This window comes from Microplitis demolitor, chromosome 2 (genome assembly GCF_026212275.2).
Source record: "Microplitis demolitor isolate Queensland-Clemson2020A chromosome 2, iyMicDemo2.1a, whole genome shotgun sequence".
NCBI lineage: Eukaryota > Metazoa > Arthropoda > Insecta > Hymenoptera > Braconidae > Microplitis > Microplitis demolitor.
This window is the reverse complement of record NC_068546.1, coordinates 17504140-17526443: the sequence shown is the minus strand read 5'-3', so window position 1 is coordinate 17526443 and position 22304 is coordinate 17504140. Positions and strand designations below refer to the sequence as shown.

At 31.7% G+C, this 22304-nt stretch overlaps 1 protein-coding gene across 4 annotated transcripts in view; it reads left to right on the top strand.

Annotated features, from left to right (window-relative positions):
- Positions 1-22304, top strand: part of LOC103575626 (aminopeptidase N) — a 94660-nt gene that overhangs the window by 40582 nt on the left and 31774 nt on the right. Inside the window, exon 18 of one of the 4 annotated variants that reach the window (XM_053743003.1) lies at positions 7675-8303. The exons of 2 other annotated variants lie outside the window; for them this stretch is intronic. In XM_053743003.1, the coding sequence (XP_053598978.1) occupies position 7675 (1 nt within the window). In that variant the 3' untranslated portion in view covers positions 7676-8303. Of the gene's footprint in view, positions 1-7452; positions 7638-7674; positions 8304-22304 lie in introns of those variants that run through there. One more of the 4 variants, XM_053743002.1, reaches the window with a different exon arrangement.

Genomic DNA, 22304 nt, shown 5'->3' with positions numbered 1-22304 from the left:
CATTTTATAATTTTATTGGATTAATTTTAAGAACATTTTAAGAAAATAATAATAAATGATTGTATGTATATTGTGACGTTACATTGCCGAGGAGATGGAGTAGAAGGGGAGCAAGCGTGAGTCTGTGTGTTAGAAAGTGATAGAGTTTGTACGTGTGTTGAGTTGAGTGTAGGGAATAGTGAGTAGAGAGTATGGAGTACGTGTGCGGTGAAGTAAGTGTGTGAAGAGCACGAGTGTGGGTATGTTATGTTGTCTGTGTTGGAGTATCTGTGTGGTTGAGCGTGGATTCAACGAGGGATGTCTAGCTGTGTTGCGGATAGTGGCCAAAATACCGTGCCTCCCGACCAGTGATGACGACTAGGCCTAGGCTTAGCTCTCGGGGTTGACGTGGTGATCACAGAGGAGCGACTGAGATGTTGCCGCCTCTGCGAGTTGGTACCCGGAGTTAGCTGGGGTACGTTTACGTTATTTGGGAATGGCAGGCCTCGTTTGCGATGCTCGAGGAAGCCAAAGATTCGCTAACTCCGGATATCACGGGGAGTGATACCGCGGGAAGACCCGCGAGTCCGCGGCTTGTATGCGGTGGGGGAAGAATGGATGGACAGGCGAGACTGAGAGTGTCTGGGAGTAGTAGAGAGGAGACATGAATGGAGTAGGAGATGAGAGCACGGGAGTAGAGAACTGACCATGGTGTCCGAGAGTTGGACTTTGGAGTCGCTCGAGTACGAGTTGACCCAAGAGTCGAGTTTTGGGTCTTGAAGCGAGTGGTTGTGAGTCGGAGGGCCGAAAAGATAAGCCTTGACCACACCCTTGGCTGATGCCGTTTGGAGCTTGTGGCTCTAGTTGTTAAGTTTTGGAGCCGTTTGTCGTGATTTTGCCGTCTTGAGTTACCGCATTATTTATTTTAATTTTATTATTATCTAGAATTGTGTTGAGTTTTGTGATTCGTCGTCCACGAGAGGTTCCCGATGTCATACCCAGGTATTTATTTGTCTGAGGGACCGAGAGTACTCGACCGCGAGCCGATTGGGCCCTTCGCGTCGCTCTCGCGTCCTCTTTACGATATTTTATGTAGTTTTCTTTACTTTATTTTGTTTAATTTAATTTTAATTAATCGGCTTCTTCCGCGTAAAAAGAACCGCGACCCTCTCTCCACAACCTAGCATACTGAGCGCACCAGGACATGCCGCTACCTCCGTTCCTTTCTCTCATCTCCGAAGGATTTAGATATTTAGGTTTTAATTTACGTGTACGTTTAGACCGGTTGCCGATATCGGGGAAATAAAAGTCGGCTGGCGCCCGTCAGGATCTGGAGGAAATAGGAGGAGTGATCGGTGGGCGAAGTGTAACGTAGCCCGATTTGTGTATTTTAAGTTTGAGTATTGGAGGAAATTTATTGAGTATAAGTTACGTGTAAATTTTTCGTACGTTTAATCGAGTTATCTAAGTATTAAGTTAAAAAGAATTACGTTACAATATATATATATATATATATATATATATATATATATATATATATATATATATATATATATATATATATATATATATATATATATATATATATATTGAACAATACATGATATTATTATTTTTCTATTATTTTTACTAATATTATCGTTATTTTTAATATTTCACTGCTGAAGAATCAATTATTTACAGTTGTTTCATTGATTTTAACTTTACATTAAATCATGTAAAAAATATTTTTGAGAAGTGTCCAAGTAACACAAAAGCATATGTCAAATTCAACACTCTTCAAGTGTTGCAAATAACACATGAGTGTGTTCAAACTGAAGGTTACGTTTTCGAGAATTTTGACACTCATGATGTGTTACTTTTCACATAGACGAGTGTAACTTTTTCAAAACAAACGACGTACGTTGAAATAACATATAAATAAGCGTCAATCGATCGTTTTACACACGAAAGTGTCAATTTTGACGATTCCTTTTTTACTGTGTGCAATTAATTGTTTATAGGCTTTTCAAACTCTAACAAGTTATCTTTTATGCTAAAGTTTAAAAATTTAAGAATCGAAAATCATTAATGAAGAAGCTGTTTTTAAATTTTTATTTCCGATTGTGTTCAATAAATTAAATGCATTAAGGCAAAAATAAATGTCAGTGATCACAATCAAGATTTAAATGAGTTTTTGACTCAAGTCAGAGTAATGATCTGTGAAATATCCGAGAAAAATAATAAAAAGTGATTTTTTAATTTATTGTTGATAATATGATTTAAAGTAAAGAACAAGTTGCATGACATTATATGATGATCAAAAGAGACCATAAAGAGGAAGAGTTGGTATGATTTCAGATACATTTTAGTACATTATATTATGATTTATCCGGAAAAAAGAATACAAAATGTTTTTTTTTTAACTTTTCAACGTCGATATCTTTTGAACTAATGAACCGATGTCAACGTTTAAGGTGGCAGTAGACGCGTTTTATTAAGTTCTAGAGCTGATTAGATTCTGGAGTCGATCGTTTGACTCGTTCAGCGCAGTGGATAGCATCAAGGACTTTAAGAAGGACTTTATCAGAAGGACGCAGGTTCGAGCCCAGCAGTCATCGGGATTTTTTCTTATTTAAACTTATTAGACAAGCTTTTAGATACTTTTTACAAACATCGTCTATGAGTATTAGTTTTAAAATTATATGAACTTAAAAGTGAATAAAAACTGATTTTTTCGAAAAATCGTGAAAATTTAAAAAAGCCATAGTTTCTAAACTGATCAACTGATTTAGCCCATCTTCGAACAATCGTGATAATCGCCCATAGAATAAGTGTAGAAAATTTCAGTAAGATCTGATAAGAATTGTAGACGCAATCGGGTCCTCAAAACTGCGTTATATTATATATATATATATATATATATATATATATATATATATATATATATATATATATATTAGGGTGCTTCATTTCCGGCGAAAGTATTTTTTTTGTTGCTCCTTAAGCAGAATATTGTTTTTTATGCTAAAACAAAAATTCCTGCCAAGTTTGAGTTCTTAATTTCAATCCTAAGTACTTTCCATTTGATTTCAAAGATTTCTCATTTAAAGTACACGTAAATAATATTACTTTTTTTTTTAACTTTCTAATACTCAGCTGCGTTTTATGATATCAACGCGGTTTTGGTCGCAAATTGTAGGGCATTAGGTGTTCTTCGAAAGTGCCCCTAGTAGCTTAGCTGTAATTCCAGCTGTTTCACTGATGTACGCTGATGAAGTCATTTTTTGAATCAAATTGACCTTTATTGGTTTGCAGAACGTAAACCAATGAATGCACACCAAAAACGTAAATGGGAATTTTATAGGAAATTTTATTCCCTTCAAAAAAAGTCCTTTGAGTCAAGTCGCTAAAGTCCATAGTTTCCGAGTTATAGGAGTTTTAATAATTTGAAAAATATAATATTAAAAAAAAAGATGACAATTGATATTATATTTTTCAAATTATTAAAATTTCTATAACTCGGAAACTATGGGCTTAAGCGACTTGACTCAAAGGACTTTTTTTAAAGAAAATGAAATTTTCTACAAATTTCCCATTAATATTTTTGGTGTGCATTCATTGGTTAACGTTCTGCAAGCCAATAAATGTCAACATGATATAAAAAATAACTTCCTCAGCGGACATCAGTGAAACAGCTGGAATTACAGCTAAGTCCATGGGCACTTTTTGTAACGTGGTAAATTCGAATTTACCGCGTTCAAATAAGTCCAAAATAAAATCTATTATATGTACTGTCGGTCATGTGACATTACCACTCAGGGTATTCCGGGTAGGTAGCGACTAGTCGTCTGGAAATGGAAATTTCACTTGCTCGACCGTCAACCCCACTTAGAGTTAAGTACCCCGATATCCAAGTTGGCGAGAAACTGACGAGAAACTCGCAGCCGCAACTGGACACCAAATTGACCGCCAACAGTTGGTACCTCCAATGGTTGATAGACATTTTCTGAGAAAGTTAGTGGCAAAAGTGGTAAATCCAAAAAGTTGACGATCACTTTCTGAGAAAGTTGGTGGCAAAAGTTGGCAATCATAAGTTGACGGTAAGTTTCCTTTCAATTTCATCAGAAACTTGCATTCCAGTTGCAGCTCCATACTGGCGCCAACTTTCTGAGAAAGTTGGCGGTAACTTGTAGCCAAAAGTTGCAAAAGCTGAAGTTGTCGATAACTTGTCGTCAAGTTGATCGGAAACTAATGAATGACCAACTTTTTCACGATCAACTCGTGTTATCAGGGTAGGAGAGAAAAAGACAACCAAAGTCAAGAGTGCGCGAGCATTTATAAACTGGGACCGCAACGAGAATCGGACATTAACCCTCGGAACATCCGAATCGTCGAGACGTGGGAGAGAATAGCGAAGTGACGTGATAACAGACGCTATAACGGACGCCGTTAATTTAATTATACCAGGTAATTATTTAATTAATAGCTTGAGTTTATTGTGGGACCAAGTGATGACATTATCAATTTTTATTAACAAATACCAGGCAGGTAGCCGGTATTTCTTATAAATATTACTAATTGCGTCTGATTAAGTAGGTTGAAGGAGAGAACGGATAGAGAGTTGAAGGAGAGAGAGAGAGGAGAGTATAGAGAGAGAGAGAGAGACGAGACCACAACTAGATAAAAAAAATTTACGAGGACAATTACCAGGACGAGACAAGGGACAACACGAGGACAGAATTGATATTGGGAAGTATTGTAAAGGTATTTATAAAATTTATTCCAGGCGGTAAGCCGGAAAATTTTAATAAATACATGGTATACGTCTGGTAGCGATGCGTCTTAGCATTCGGAAATTATTACTCGCAATTTAAATAAATAATCTCGTAAATAAAAATTTATAAATTGGACTCGGACGTAATTATATAAAATTAAGTAATTAATTAACTCCAGGCAGGTAGCCGGAGCGATTATATAGTCAAATATTTCCAGACAGGTAGCCAGAAATATTCTAGAAGTTTCCAGGTGGGTCGGGTAACTCACGCACCGGAAACTGTCGAATCTAGTCATAGCCGCTAGTCGAAAATTAATTAATTAGAAGTAAAATTAGTAAAATAATTAAAATTAAAGAAAATTAATACGTAATGGTCTCTGGAAAAATTATAAAAAGGTCCACGTTCAAAGTCACGAAAAAATAAAATAAGGAAAACTAGGTTAATTAATGAAATTATAATTAATTAAATAGAGGAAATAATGAAAGAAAAGGCATTTATAAAAATTAGAATAAAAATTGTGAGAACCAAGTACCTGAAAAGAAGCACGAGATAAAAGCTGAAAAAAAAATGGCGGAACTTGAGTTAAATAAATTGGTAACGTCGCGATCGTTGTGTTATTGAAGTTAAAAGTTATTGGTGATAAAAATTAATAAAAAGGAATAATAATCAATAAAGTGATAAAAGGAAAATCAATTAATAAAATAAATTAATAATTATATAATTCTCCAAATTAATTAATTTATTTATTGCGGGAAAATTATTTTAACTCAGAGTGTGTAAATAAAGTTAAAATTATTGTGCGTGTGAGGGTGTGGAAATGCCAAAGGTAGTTGGCTAATTTTAGTGGAAAATTTAGTAATTAAGCATCGCGAAGGTTAAGTGATTTTTAACAATTGTGTGTGTGAGTGTGTGGGAATGCCAAAGGTAATTGGCTAATTTTACTAAGGATATTATTGCGGGTAATAAATAAATTAGTAGTTAATGAAAATATCGTGGGTCAATAAATAAAAGGTTAATTAAGATTTAAGGTTTATGAGGTTTATAAAAGGTTATACGGTTTATAAAAGGTATAATGTATAAGGTTTATAAAAGGTTATAAGTGAATAAAATTTATAAAGGTCAAAAAGGTTAAATAGGTTATTGAATAAATAAAAAGGTTTGAGTTGTTAATCGGAGAAGTAAACCATTTATAAGTTATCCTTCCTTATCCTTCTTTTAAAATTAAATAAATTACACCGAGCCTGACGATTTAAGATCCGGTTCTGGGAGGCCGTTATCACTTCCAGTGGCGCCTTTAAGAAGGTAAATTTAAGGACGACCAGAGTAACAGCATAGCCCTGTTATATTTTGAAGAACACCAAATGCTCTACTATTTGCGACCAAAACCGCGTCGATATCATAAAGCGCAGCTGAGTATTAGAAAGTTAAAAAATCAGTTATTTAATTTACGTATATTTTAAATCGGAAATCTTTAAAATCAAATGAAAAGTACTTAGGATTGGAATTAAGAGCTCAAACTTGGCAGGAATTTTTGTTTCAGCATAAAAAACAATATTTTGCTTGATGAGCAACAAAAAAAAATACTTTTGCCGGAAACGAAGCACCTTAATATATAAATAATATAACGCAGTTTTGAGGACCCGATTGCGTCTACAATATATATATATATTGAGACAAATCGCTTTTTGTCTTCGCGATTTTAACCAGCAGCCACCGGAATTCGCGGGTTGGACCCTGGCTTAGGCTGGCCTCTAACAAATTTTATTTTACCTGGACAGAGCAGCGGGCTAGGATTCTTGCAAAGCAAAGACCTGCACTTATTCAAGCACGGTAACGTATGTAAAACTCTTTAACTTACCTCACGGCTTATTACTACTGATGAGCAAATTATCAATTCTTACTTAATTAATAATACTTTTATTAAACTATTTTACAATCTTACCAGTAACATCGGATTTGAGTAGGATGAATAGTGATAGATAAAGTGAAGAATTAACAATTGCAATGATTGTTTATTGCCAATTATAATAATAATAAAAACTACTTACAAGAAAAATCAAGCGCTGGATATAATGTAGATGGCACAGTGTAGTTTATATTGCGAGTAAATTGCCGGTAACGTACAGTAATATTCAATTAAACTAATTTTATTTATAATAATTAATAAACTAAAACAGTAAAGTATGATCGCAAGACAACTGCTAATAATACAAACTGTAACGTAAGTTAATTGGCTGGCTTACAGAGTTGCAAGCAGATTGCTAATATATTGACAGAATCACATATAAATTACTAGTATTTACAATATTGAATAAGCTATGCAACTTATTGCTCATTGATCCAGGATCGAAGTGATTGACCGATAAATTTGGGCGTAGGACTAGTCTCGGGACTCTTTCCCCACTTCATCCTTACGGTCATGCGTCAACATAAAAATTAGTCATGTGACCACGGCACTATGACTTGTGTAGTTTCAGACGGCAACGAGACGGAGACAAATGGGACCGTAACGGTGAGGACGATGAAGTCAATTCACATTGTGTCAATATATATATATATATATATATATATATATATATATATATATATATGTATATATATATATATATTTTAAGGTGGCCCGTTTGGAACGACTATTTTTTTTTCGCTCCCACTGACTTATATTTTTCTCAATATATCTATAAATTGTCTTATTAAGAAGGTTTGCATGTTTTAGGTTTTCACTATATTAAATTGGTGTAATACCGTACGATGGACGGTGTGGCTCAATAATTTATAGATCAAATTGAACGGAATATAGTATAGTGCCGGATAGCTCAACTGGTAGAGCACTCGGCGCGATACCAACATGGTCTGGGTTCGATTCCCAGTTCGGGCTATCTATATTTTTTTCAATTTATCTATAAATTGTCTTATTGAGAAGGTTTGCATGTTTTAGGTTTTCACTATATTAAATTGGTGTTAATACCGTACGATGGACGGTGCGGCTCAATAAGTTATAGATGAAATTTGAATAGCCAGCCTTGTTCCAGCCTTGGTAGAAGTGTGGAATGATAACAGGGTGCCAAGCCTGGTTACCAGCCCTGACCCATGCTTGCTTGCCAGACCTGGCCCAACCTTGGTTGTCAGACCTGACCCATGCTTGGTTGCCAGGCCTGATCCATGCTTGGTTGCCAGACTTGGCCCATGTATCGAAAAAATAAATAAATTCAATTAAAAAAAAAAATTATTATTATTAAAGTACTAGAGTTTGTAATTATTAACGTTTAAACTATTCAAGTGAAGTAAATAACGTGAAAAATCTCGGTAAAAATTCTGCTGGGCTCTGGGCGTGAACCGCCGTCCTTCTGATTGCTGGGTTTGAACGCTGGCTACTGGACGAACCTACTAAATTGAAACGTTTATATGTTCTACTTGTTCATTTTACTACAACCACTCGGTTTATGAAATATAAAGAGCAATTTAATTAATATTTTCGATTATGAAAAAAAAAAAATAATTTCGTATTATTTATATTATAATTACATAATTTTTAAATTAAATTTATTAAATTTAATTGATTATTTATCAAGAACCCAGCTAAATAATCTTACTCTACCACCATAATTAAAAATAACATTTATCTTCAAAATTCATGAGTTATTTTTTAATTAAATTAATTTTTATAAGTAAAATTATAAAATTACAGTTGTTAATTGCAAATAATAACGAACTATAAAATGTATTAATTATTAGTTGTAAATTATTTTAATCAGAATGTTTAAATGTTTATTCATTAAAACTTATTTTAATTCAAAACTAAATAATTATTAATTTAAAAACCATAATAATAAGTTGATTGAATAATTAATAAAAAACTTGGATTAGCCAATTTTGGCCAAAGGATGGGTAACTATAGGTATACCCGAACTTGGATAATCCTACCTTGGCCCAAGTCTGGGTTGCCATTGAATGATCAATGCAGAGGAACCTAGTCTTGGCTTAAACTCAAGTAATCATTGGGTCGGTCAAGGCTAGGTTACCCAGTCCTGGGTCAAGCCTGGGTCATCACTGAATGGTCAAAATAGGGGAACCCAGTCCTGGCCCAGACTCGGGTAATGATTAGAATGGCTTGGATTGAGTAACCTTTCTTGACCCAAACATGGGCCAATATAGACGTGCCAAAGCTAGGTTCCCCAGTGCTGAGCCAAGGAGGGCCACTTTGTTCAACTCCGGCAGCTTCTGTATGGGTTATCCAGTCTTGGCCCATGTTAGGGTTACCATCCAACGGCCGAGGTTAGGTTACACGAATTTGGCCCAAGTTAGGGTGATTCTAGGCTTGGCTGAGGCTAGGTTATCCAGCCTTGGCCAATGTTAGGGTAATCATTGGAATGGCCAAGACTAATTACCCAGTTATGACCCGGGCATGGGACAGTATAGGTTTGCCAAGATGGGCTTCCCAATAATGTCCCAGGCATGGTCCCGTCGTTCAACTCCGGGGCTTCCTGTATGGGACCTTAAAGATGGAAATAAAAAATTATATGTCATCTAAATCGTGAGTGCTCTCTAAAAATGAATTGGTGGAATTCGCTGTGAATTAGTAGATGGTCACTATTTATCCTGCTATAATAAATATACCACTAATTCAATCAGTGATATACTTATAGCGGGTTTCCAGTACATATCCACTAATTCACAGTGAATTTTATTAATTTGTTTTTAGAGAGTGAGTATAAAAAGTAATTTCCAAATGCTACCAAAGAATGTTCAATAATCCAAAGTGTTAATCAGTATGTTAAAAAGTTTATTCGATCTGTTATATTATAACGGGGTGACTTGATATTCGACTGCCAGGTCAGTCAAATTAAATTTCCGAGCAGTCGTTCAAGTCTGACTTGGTCTTTTCGCTTTCTATTCATTCATTCCAAAGTTTAATTGTGAGTCTTATGTCAGGCAGACGCCTAAGAAATATTGTAAAAGTTTTGTCGTCGGTCTTTCTGCAGTCCAGTTACAAGTCCAGGAGAAAACCAACATCATGGCAAGGCACTTGGGGCAAGTTGACGTAAGTTCCTTGGCGTAGAGGTTAAAATTATTCATAAAATTTAATTTGTCGAATATGCGGGTAACTTCCTTAGTTAACTATTATCGTCTTTTATGAAGTTTATTTAGTTGTATTTAATTCATTTAAATCTCTGTGCATGTGGGAAAATTATTTATTTGTCGATTTTGATTGTCAGGATTTTTCCTCGACATTGACAAATTTCTTATTAATTCAAGTTGAATTAGAAGCCCGCTAATTATAATTGGAATAATTTTGTTCAAATAAAAAATTATAACACTAAAGTTGAGATTTATTATCGCGGGTGTTCGAGTCGTGTTGTTCGTGATATTAAGAACACGAGGCACGAGCACGGCGCATGCGCAGCATAATTCTTACAATTAAATTTAGCTATAAATTATTAATTATATTTATAAAAGAACTTAGCATTAAGTATACGTATTTAATAAATGAATAATTATTTACAATAAAATAATTTAATTTATATTTAAACTTAAGTTTTTGGGACCAGTAAATTATATATTTTTTATTTTACAACTATAAAAAATCATAATTACAAATGTAACAAATTTACAATAATATGTCTAATGCTGTCAACACATTTTAATATTTTTAAAATTGTCTTCTTTAAAATTACGCGGTTAAGTTTAATTAAAAAATTACCAAGCGATAAATGAATATTTATTTTAAATCAAATTATTGTAAAAAATTTATTTTTTACTTGTAATCTAATATTTTTTTTTTAAATATACTGCAAAATAACCGTTGGATTGACGATATTATTTAATTTTATTATAAAATTTAAATGATAACAGTTATTATTTCTTATTTTATGAAAAACTTTACCTTATATAAATGACCGCGATAATTAAATAGTAATTCGATATGATATTTCATTTCAATTATTACTACTTTAACGGCTCATAGTACTCAGAAATCTTGGTTGGATATAAACCATTTTTCTGATGGCTGATTGATTTGGATAGTGAAAAATTTGAAAATTGAAAAAATTGTCACGATATTCAAATATCGCGGCAGTCTCGCATCAGGTCGGTGAGCAACAAAGGGCAGCACACGCTGCTCTAACGTCTCATCCGATATTTTGTTATTATAATTATTTTGTTTACATATAAGCTTTCGTTCTAATTATGGCGTTAATAACATTTAATTGATTTCTTAAGTATAAATTTTGTGGAACTCAGGAAAATTCACTGAGTAATTTAAGCATATAATTCGATTGTTGTAGCGCTGGGAGAAATAGTTGCGAATTTTATTTATATGTTTATGATTATTTTGGGTGGTTGGCGCATGCGCGTCAACGCAACGATTGGCATCCGTAAATTTATTTATCATAAATAGATTTACTAGTGTTATGAATAAATCATTGGTTGATTTATCTTTAAGTCCTATGAATAATTGATGATGAAAGAGGCAACTGGTCATTTAGCGTCGGGAACTGGATAAATTATACGGCCAAGTTATGTATTATGTTGGTAGTACTGGAAGAAATAACATGCGACAGTTGTATATCTCCATTGGTCGAAGTGAGATATACGACAAAATGACCTCGGCCTAGGTGCCGGCATGAGATTCACGTGCTGCTATGGTCAGACGTGGGATAGTCTCTGTAAGAGTACCGTGTGTGCTTCTGTTGCATTAATAATTATACATTTGACGCCATTTGGTATTTTGAGGAAATAATATAAATCCAGTGGCATTATTTGAGTATTATGGTATAACGCATGAAGGAAAATACAGTTACCGTGTTATCGTGCAACCAAGGGAGTTGAATAATTACGTAAACTGTAAGCACTTTTTTGCTAATACATTGGCGTGTATTTTGGTTCCCGAGTTGGTGATCATTTGTAGTCCCACATGAGTGAGGGTGAGATAGTACATTCTGAGTATTAATATTTTTCATAAACATATAATCGAATGCGTGATTATATTGGGCCCAGTAAATACTAATGCAATAATTGAAATCATTCAGTATTATTTTATCATTTCCAAATATTGATTGTGATAAATATCTGGTTATCTTTCTTTATTATTTACTGCTATAATTATTTTTTCTTACGTTTATTATTATTTTTAAACTATCACGTGTGAGTGATACAAGAGTTTATAATTATTATTGATTCTAATAACTATTGTTATATCTATTATTTTCTGATAATACTATTATTGTGAATACTGCGTAATATTCACCAGTGGAAATTTATGAAAGTATTTACTGGAAATATTTAAAGATTAGTTTGAGATTATTTTTATTTTATGTTTAAATTATCACATGCGAGTGGGAACAATAATTTACATTTATTAAATTATTATTTGCGACTATTATTATTTAATCATATTTATATTTTTCTAATATCACGTGCGAATAATATTAGTAATTACATGCTGTAAACTATTTTTCTTTGCGGTCAAGATATTTATTGTTTATTCATTATTATTATTTTCTTAATTTGTATACGCATACCGTATTATTTTTGTAAGTGATTTATTATTATTTTGTTTTTGATATAGTTTATTTGGTTATGCGATACCATTGATTAATTAATTTATTATTTAAAATATATTTAAAACAAATGGTCATCAACCCGGTAGTTATTTAGATTTTATTTATTTAACTTACTGATATCTCTTTCTTGTTTCCTTTTCCTAAAATCTGAAACTGCTATCCTGTATTTTTAATTTTATTTTTATTTTCATTTTCTCTGTTGTATTTTATTTTGAGTTTAATTTTGTTCGTGGGACACACGAACTGGCGCCCAACCAGGATTGTCTAACCCAGCCCGAACAGCGCTGAGTGTCCAGGGAGATTCGGGACATCTCCAAGTGGGACTTTTGGTTTGTTATTTTTATTATTTTCAGTTTTTCACCAACGGAGGGCCATAACGGCTAATGAGCACCAACCACACTCCGCCGTGGGACGTGTGAAATAGAGGCGAATGTTATAAAATAACAAAACTAAAATTTGTAGAATTTTTTTTATCAGGGAAAATTATTATCAAGAACACGTGTTTGACAAATCAGGGATAAAACTTTCAATAAATTATAAATTTTATAAAGGTCTGGAACATAAATTTTGCCAAGTGTCTAATCTATAGTTACCGGAAATTATCAATAATTAACTTACACAAAAATTTGCAAATATATGAAATTTATAATAGAAATGATTACTAAAAAAATTTTGACGCGTAATTTTACTTATAAAATCTAAAGAAAAAGTGCGGATAAAATATAATTCTCTACCCTGTTTAAAAATATTGATTGAAAGGAATTAAAAATGATGAAATTCGAATTCTTTTCAATAATTTCAATTCTTTTTTTTTTGTATATATTGGTATACAGCTTGCATGGAGTGACCGCTTCTTAATTCTTTTCAATCAGTATTTTTAACCGGGGTAGCCTGTATGACTCATTTCTCGGCCGGAAGTAAAAATAAATTGACGCTGCAGGATAAAATTGAGCTTATGATTTTGAGTGGAAATAAAATTTGTGAAAAAAATCAAGTTCTAGTTTAATAATAAAATTTTAACGATAAACTTTTACATGGAAATTTGTTAACGTTTAAATTAAAATTCTTTAAGAAATTAATAAATAAATTATTTGAGAAAAATAAAACTTTGGAACAAATAATTAAGTAAAAATCAAGCAAATCCTGTAGTTTAATGTATTATTTATAATTTTGAAATAAAATAATCATAAAAATTTAAAATAAGATTATCGGATAGATAAAATAAAATTTAATAATAAATACTTAAAATTTGAAACGGATTACGGTCGTTACATTTACGGTTGTCATATTTATTATAAGTCTAAAAACAAAGCCTTAATACATAGGACTTCCCGTGTAAAAAAAAAAGTTCGAGAAAGTTCGAAAAAAGTTCGACATGTCGAACTTCGAAATTTTTTACGAAATCGAACTTTTTTTCGAACTGTTGTAAGACAATACAAATAGCATTACTAACTAAAGTTTGGAACGCCTTTAAAACTTTGAGCATATAATGGGCCCACATAATTTTTATCATAATAAGTGTGTGTGTGTGTGTGAGGGGGGGGGGGTAAAATGGGCCAACAGGGCAAAATGGTCTCCCCAATTTTTTCGATGCCTCGCAAAATTGTCCCTCCAAAATTTTGAACACAAAAAAATTTTTGGGGGAAAGGGTAAAATAGACCCCTGAGGGAAAAATCGATCCCCACAAATTAAGTGTAAAATTTCCAAAAATTTCGAAATTTTTAGAACTGTTTCGATAATTTTAAGTATAAAAGTTAAAAAAAAATCGATATTTTCAGAACTCGTTTGATATTTTCGAGAGTAAAAATTCTTAGAAAGTTCGATATTTTCAAAATTTTTTCGATAATTATTATCACAGAAGTTCGAATGGTTCAGAACTTTTCAGATAACTTTTTATGTCAAAGTTCTAAAAAACTTTGAAATTTTCAGAACTCTTTCAATAATTTTTATCGAAGAAGTTCAAATGGTTCAAAACTTTTTTTGATCATTTTTAATGTAGATGTTTTCGTAGATGAATTACTGGCACGTGGCCTAATTGGGACGATAGCCAATAAGGAAAAAAAAAAGATGAATTTGTGAGGTTAATAACGTCAAAAAAGTTCTTGAAATACCGAACTTTTTCAGAACTTCTTTAATGACAATCATCCAAAATGTTCTGAACCATTCGAAATTCGTATAAAAATTATCGAACGAGTTCTGAAAATATCGAACTTTCTGAGAATTCGTAAACTCAAAAATATCGATGAAGTTCTGAAAATATCGAACTTTTTTTAACTTCTACACGAAAATTATCGAAAAAGTTCTGAATACTTCGAACTTTTTTAGAACTTCTTTAATAAAAATCATCAAAAAAGTTCTGCACCATTCGAGCTTCTGTGACAATAATTATTGAAAAAGTTCTGAAGATATCGAACTTTTTTAGAACTTCTTTATCCTGTTGAAATAATCCTATAGATTCCAATAAGAATTAAGTGTATTGGAACCTAATGTGCTTTTGTCGCTGCGAATCCAAATATACATACCCATACAAATTTTTAAAGGAAAAAATGGGAAGCTTAATAGAATTTATATGTCTAGAGAATTTCTATCTGGATTTACCAAGATGTACTATAGCTAGTGAACTCTATAAGAAAATTCAGTAACATACGTAATGATAATGGTCGTCTTCTATTGGAGTATCCAGTTCCATAATAACATTAATTTAATAAATTTTTTTGTGTAAATTGCAATCACGATGTAATATCAAATGGACTATCCATATCATATTTTTATGCCAGATCTACTCTATCCAAAAATCCCCAAAGGATCCAATCAAATGCGACAAAAGCAGCTTAGAAACCAATACAGTCTATCGGATTCTATGCAGTTTTTGTCGCAGTTGGGTGGATTCTATGGGAATTTTTGGATAGGGTAATTTTATGTATCTGGAAATACGTAAGTGTAGCTGCAGGCCTCTATGAGAATATCCAGCATTGCATTAAGAGCACTTTTAAATATTTTTATTTATAAACTACAATCAAAAGTACTTTAATATTATAGGATATCAAATGGACTATCCATATTATATTTTTATATCAGGTCTAATGTTATGCACAAAAAAAAAGGATTTCTTAGCGCAAGAAATATTTTGCATAATGAATTGAAGACAAAAATGTTTCTAGAACTAGAAAAAATTTCTTGGCTCACGAATTTTTTTCTCGCCTTAATAAATTTTTTATCACCTCAAGAAAATTTTCGTTTTCAATTTAAAACGCAAAAAGTTTCTTGGTCCAAGTAAACATTTTCTTGGCGCGAGTTAAATTTTTTTGCGTCAAGAAATCCTTTTTTTCTGTGTATATCTGGCTATACTCAAGTCTAGCTGTGGTCCTCTACAATAATATCTAGCATTACATCAAGATTGTTTTTAAATATTTTTATTTGTAAATTACTGTAACGGGGTAAATTCGTATTTACCGCGTTCGAGTAAATTCAAATAAAATCTATTATGCGCACTGTCGGTCATGTGACATTACCACTTCGGGTATTCCGGGTAGGTAGCGACTAGTCGTCCGGAAATGGAAATTTCACTTGCTCGACCGTCGACCCCATCTAGAGTTAAGTAGGAGAGAAAAAAAGGACAACTATAGTCAAGAGTGAGCGAGCAATTATAAACGGGGACCGAAACGAGAATCGGGCATTAACCATCGGGACGTCCGAATAGAGAGGTGGAGAGAACCAAGTGACGAGACAACCGACGCCATAATAGACGCCGAATTTAATTATAACAGGTAATTAATTAATAGCTTGAGTTATTGTGGAACCAAGCGATGAAAATCTCAATTTTCAATAACAAATACCAGGCAGTTAGTCGGTATTTTCTATAAAACATTACTGATTGCGTCTGATTGTAACAGGTTGAAGGAGAGTAAGGAGAGAGAGAGAGAGAGAGAGAGGAGAGTAAAAGACAGAGAGAAAGACGAAACCGAAATTTAGACCAAAACGAGACGAGGAAAATTAATAAGACAAAACCCGGACAGAGACACGACGAGGGAAAGATCTGGAGATTTTTAACTGGAGAGGTATTTATAAAATTTATTCCAGGCGGGAAGCCGGAAAATTTTATTAAATACTTAGCATACGTTTAATATCGTCGCATCTAAAGAAAATTCTCGCGAATTAAATTAATTTCATAAAGAAAATTAATAAATTAAATTCGGACATAATTATAAAATTTTAGTAATTAATTAACTCCAGGCAGGTAGCCGGAGCCATTGCGTTAATAAAATATTTCCAGGCAGGTAGCCGGAATTGTTCTAGAAGTTTCCAGGTGGATCGAGTGACGCGCGCACCGGAACTGTCGAATCTAGTCATAGTCGCTAGTCAATTATTAATTACTCATAAATAAAATTTAATAAAAATAACAAAATAAGAAAATCAATTAAAATTGTCTCGGAAAGATAAGAGAGATCCGTGGTCAAAGTCGTTGATAAATTAAATAGGAAAATTTAAGTAATTAAAGAAATCATAATTAATTAAGTAAAAGGTGTAAATAAAATAAGAGTAATTATCGCGGTGATAAAAGTACCTGAAGTAACGCGTTATTAAATTTCTGAGTGAAGGTTGTGATAATAAAATAAGTGATAAGAAATTGAAAAGAAATAGTAATCAATAAAGTAGGGAAAGGAAAATCAATTAATAAATTAATTAATAATTATATAATTCTCTAAACTAATTAAATTATTAATTGCGGGAAAATTAATTTAAATTAAGTGTGTGTAAAATAAGTCCAGGGGACCGAGTGAGTGTGTGAGTGAAATAAGTGAGAAATTGAGGGAAAATATTAGTAATTAAGTATCGCGAAGGTTAAGCAATTTTTAACTGTTGTATGTGTGAGTGTGTGGAACCGCCAAAGGTAGTTGGCTGATTTTATTAAATAAAATTATTGCGGGTAAATAAATAAAAGGTTATAAGGTTTAATGAAGTTATAAAGGTTATAAGGTTTAATGTTATAAGGTTTAAGGTTTAAAAGGTTTAATGTAATAAGGTTTATATAAGAAGTTATAAGGTTTATAAAAGTATAAAATATAAGGTTTATAAAAAGGTCATAAGTGAAGTTAAATTATAAAGGTCAATTAGGTCATGGGAAAATAAAAGGTTTAACTTGTGAATTGAAATAGTGAATTATTTATGTTATCCTTTCTCATCCTTCTCTTACAATTAAATAAAATTACACCGACCCTGAAGATTTAAGATCCGGTTCTGGGAGGCCGTTATCACTTCCAGTGGCGCCCTTAAAAAGGTAATTTAAGGACGACCAGAGTAACAGCATAGCCCTGTTATATTACAATTAAGAGTGCTTTAAAACTACATGATATCAAATGGACTATCGAGATGAGATTCATATTCCAAGTCTGATGTCATATTTGGATATATTACTCTGGTGCGCTGTCTGTCAATAGTTTTGATAATTTGTTCTTCAGTTTCTGACAAACAAGCCAAAAAAAAAACTGATTAAAAACTATTTCTTACGCAGACGTATTCTTTAAACAAACGAAAAATCATTTCAATGAACATCTGATAACTTTCATTTTTCACATCTTGCATTGTAGTAGTAAATTCGAACTGCAGCAACAGAAGTCTTTTTGAATTCACGTATTACATACAAAGTCGTTGATAAGAAGAAGTTATTCGATATTACCATAAAATTTTTGCCTGAGAAAGATTATTTAGATATGTGATAAAGAAATAGGATCTACAATACAAATCAGTGAAATAAATCACAGAACAGAAGTAATTTATAGTGGGAATATGCAACATGAAAAGTATTATTCCCTTTTGACTAATGATCATATATATATATATATAAGTTTTGAAGGGTTAATTTAAATTAATGAATACTTTGCGGCTGTGGATTATATAATATAACTAAACGAATGTTTATCTATTTCGAAGGTCTATTTGCCGTAAAAAATTATGAAAACTGCTTGAATTTAAATAGAAATCTCAAATTTACGGGAAATGGTATCTATAAGTTACGAGAAATAATATTTATAATGATAAAAGGAGAAAACAAAACTCTGCATTTTTTCAAAACTAAAAAAAAAATTGTTTTGGCAGAAAACCCACGCCCCAACCGATCTGAAATACTTTATATTAAAAAATGACTCACCTTCGACGTAAATAATGACATCTTTTTGACTTGAATCATCCTCATGAGTGACCTTGTACTTTTTGGATTTCTCAAAGAGAATTTTGAATTTAGCTATCTGTGATGTTTTAATAATAGATAAGCTCTGTCCGGTGGACTAGACTTCACGCAAGCAAACATAACTGATTCTTTAAGATGAGAATCAACTTAATGAAAACCCTGTAATATACAAATACAAATATAAGTTGTAAGCAGGTGAAATAATATTCATAAGCTATACAAAAAATCTGAATGGGGAAGGGTAATGAACGCGACTATAAGATGGAAATGTTACAAGTGTTAAGTGGCAACAAACAAATTCTTAATGGAACCTAATGGATCCTAGTGTTATAATTGGCGTTTCATACAAAATATCTTTAATTCTTGTTCATAAGTTATTAAAACTTTTTATATCAATAATCATAAATATTTTAACAAAAAAAGCATAAAATTTAACAGTGTAAAAACTAGAAATCTTCAATTTCTACTGTAAAAAAAATTTTGGATTTTCTAAGACACATACATAAATAAAAACTGATTTTTACAGTTAATTATAGTTGCCTATATAAACTAATAAATATGAGAAAATTCGTCCAAAAAAGTTCCATCAATTTTCTATAGACACCATTAACATAGTAATATTTTTAAAACTATGTTAATTATTAATACACCAGCAACAAAATATAAATTTTTTAATGGAACCTAATGGATTCTCACGTTGTAATTGGTGCTCCATACAACATACCTTACAATCCCAAAATCTGATAAAAGGTTTTTTATTTCAATATTATTGGGAATATATTGAGAAAAAAAAGAAACATAATACAATTAACAGCACTAGAAAGTAGGCCGTTTTTATTTTTTTAATAAAAAAGTTTATAATTTAAATATCCTTGGTAATTTACGCAAATAAAAATCAATAATTAAAATTGATTTTTGCTAATGAAAAAATCCTAAATAGAGAATTTTTTCTTAAAAAAATTTCTATTGATTACTTAAAGGAAGGCTAAAAATGATATTTTTATAAAGCTTTGTTCATTGTCGTAAGCTAGCAGCAAAGTAAAAAATTTTTAATGGAACCTACACGGAGAGAAAATTATGGTAACAGTTACAATATATTATGGGAATGGTTCCCATACTGCATGGTAACCGGTTATATATGATGGTATTCATTCCTATAATTATGAGTATAATTCTCATATGGTATCGGAATAGTTCCTATGGAATCATGGTAATCGTTACCATGTAACTATGATAATGGTTACCATAATATTATGGTAACGGTTACCATAATATCATGGTAATAATTTCCATACATTATGGGAATGATTACCATAATATTATGGTAACCTTTACCATAATATGATGGTTATGTTTACCATAATATGATGGTTATGTTTACCATAATATTATAGGAATAGTTACCATGATGTATAGGGCTTATTCCCATACACACTTAGGAACCATTACAATGTGGTTATAGGATCGGTTACTATTTGCTTGTGGGAACTATTCCTATGAGTATGGTAATCATTACCATGATTATTTCACATGCGATATGGAAACTATTACCATAATGGTATTAACTACAATGGTAGGAATTGTTCCCAGAAAGTATGGGTCTATATCCCATAATCCCATGTAATCATTACCATAACGGTATGGGATGATATATCATAAGCGTACTAGGAACAGTTACCATAATTTTCTCTCCGTTTACTGGATCCTAGTGTTATAATTGGCGTTCCATACAGAATATCTTCAATTCTTGTTCATAAGTTATTAAAACTTTTTATATCAATAATCAGAAATATTTTAACAAAAAAAGCATAGAATTTAACAGTGTGAAAAATATAAATCTTCAATTTCTACGATAAAAAAAAAATTTTGATTTTCTAAGACACATACATAAATAAAAACTGATTTCAACAGTTAATTTATAGTTGAAGATATAAAATAATGAATATGAGACAATTCTAATCAATCCTAATAAAGTTTTATAAATTTTCTATAGACAGCATTAATATAATCATATTTTTGAAGCTTTGTTAATTATCAATACACTAGCAACAAAATATAATTTTTTTAATGAAACCTAATGAATTCTAACATGTAATTGGCACTCCATACAAAATACCTTACCATGCTATGGTCGGTGTGACGCGTTTTGGTCCCAAAACATTTCATCCCCGACAACTCATCCCCGACGATTCATCCCAGTGATAATTCATACCTGCGACAGTTCATCCTTTGACAACTCATTTTCAAAAATTCATTACCAACAATCCATCTCTTAATTTCAATATTCTTATTAGAAATCGAGAAAATTTCTAATGAAATTCAATCAAAAAAAAAAAAAAAAGTTTAATTACAAAACAAAAAAATTGCCCTCCCTGTTTAGAAAATCTTATAGAATTCAATAGATTCTCATAAATTCCTATAGGGATTTTATAAGAATGAATGAGTTCTACACAGAAAAAAAGGATATCTTAGCATAAGAAATTTTTTTTTGCCACAAGAATATTTTTTGCAATTTTGAATGAAAACGAAAATTTTCTTGGTTCAAGAGCAAAATTTTCTTAAATTTAGTCATCTTGGCATAAGATTTTTTTTTTATTCAACCAATATAATATATGTTTCTTGAAGTAAAAAATATTTTCTTAAAGTGAGAAAAATAAATATTTTGCCCCAATATATAATCAATTGTCCGCAAAGTAAAATATTCTTTTTTGAAGAATAATTTATTTTGAATCGAGATGATTTGTGACTCGAGTCAAGAATTAAAAGTACTCGATTCAATGTTAAAAAATATCTTGGCTTAAGTATTTGTTGTGTTGCAGCAAGTAAACGTAGACGTTTGAACCAACAGCACCTGCGCTCACGGCTCAACGCAAAAATTCTCTTGGGAAAGCTAACTGTACTATACTAAAGTGGCGGTAGTTTAGACTCTACATTGTACAGTGTGCTAACTAGACATGGGTAAAGTGAACGAATGTTCAGGAAATGGTCGGGTAGCATAACTGGTAAAGCTCTCGCGTGATGCTGAATCGGTCTAGGTTCGATTCCTACCATGAGCAAACAATTTATTTTTCTTAATTCGTTCATAAGCAATTTAATCGAGAGAGTTTACTCCTTATCCTCTCTACTGCTGTATTGCGGTGTTCTAAAGATACGCATACACTTTCCTGCTTGACAATATTTAATATTTCTATTAGGTTAGATTCACTAAAAAATATAGGTCGATATATTTTTTTAAGTAGAGTCATTTATTTTCTTGAATCGAGACTAGAATTTTTTTAAGTCAAGAAAAAAAAGCATCAATGGGAGAATTTTATGGCTTCCGTTAAGTAAATATTTGCATGATTCAAAAAAAGTTATTTTATTAAGCTAAGATTATAAGTTATTTTAATCAAAATTAAAATTTTCTCATTACAATAGAGACCATTGTCTTGAGTCGATAATGTAGTTTTCTCAAACTGAGAGTAAATGTTCTTCTGTCACGCAAAAAAAGTTCTTGGTTTGAGATGTTGATATATATTGTGACAATTTACTATACTCACCAACCAAGACAGAAAAGTATCTTGTTTTGATAGTTTTTTTTACTTGGTTAGAAACAAAATATATTTGACTTGAAATAAATATTCTTAAACCAAGATTATTTAACTTGAATTAAAATTTAATTATTCTTGATACAATATTTTCATAATATTAGCCGAAGAAAATGTTCTCGGATTAAAAAAACCCAATTACTCAGCCCAAGAATAAAAAAATGAAGGCGAAAATTATCTTGGGCCAAGTCAACCTTTTTTTCTGTGTATGAGAAATGCTATAGTTAAGTAT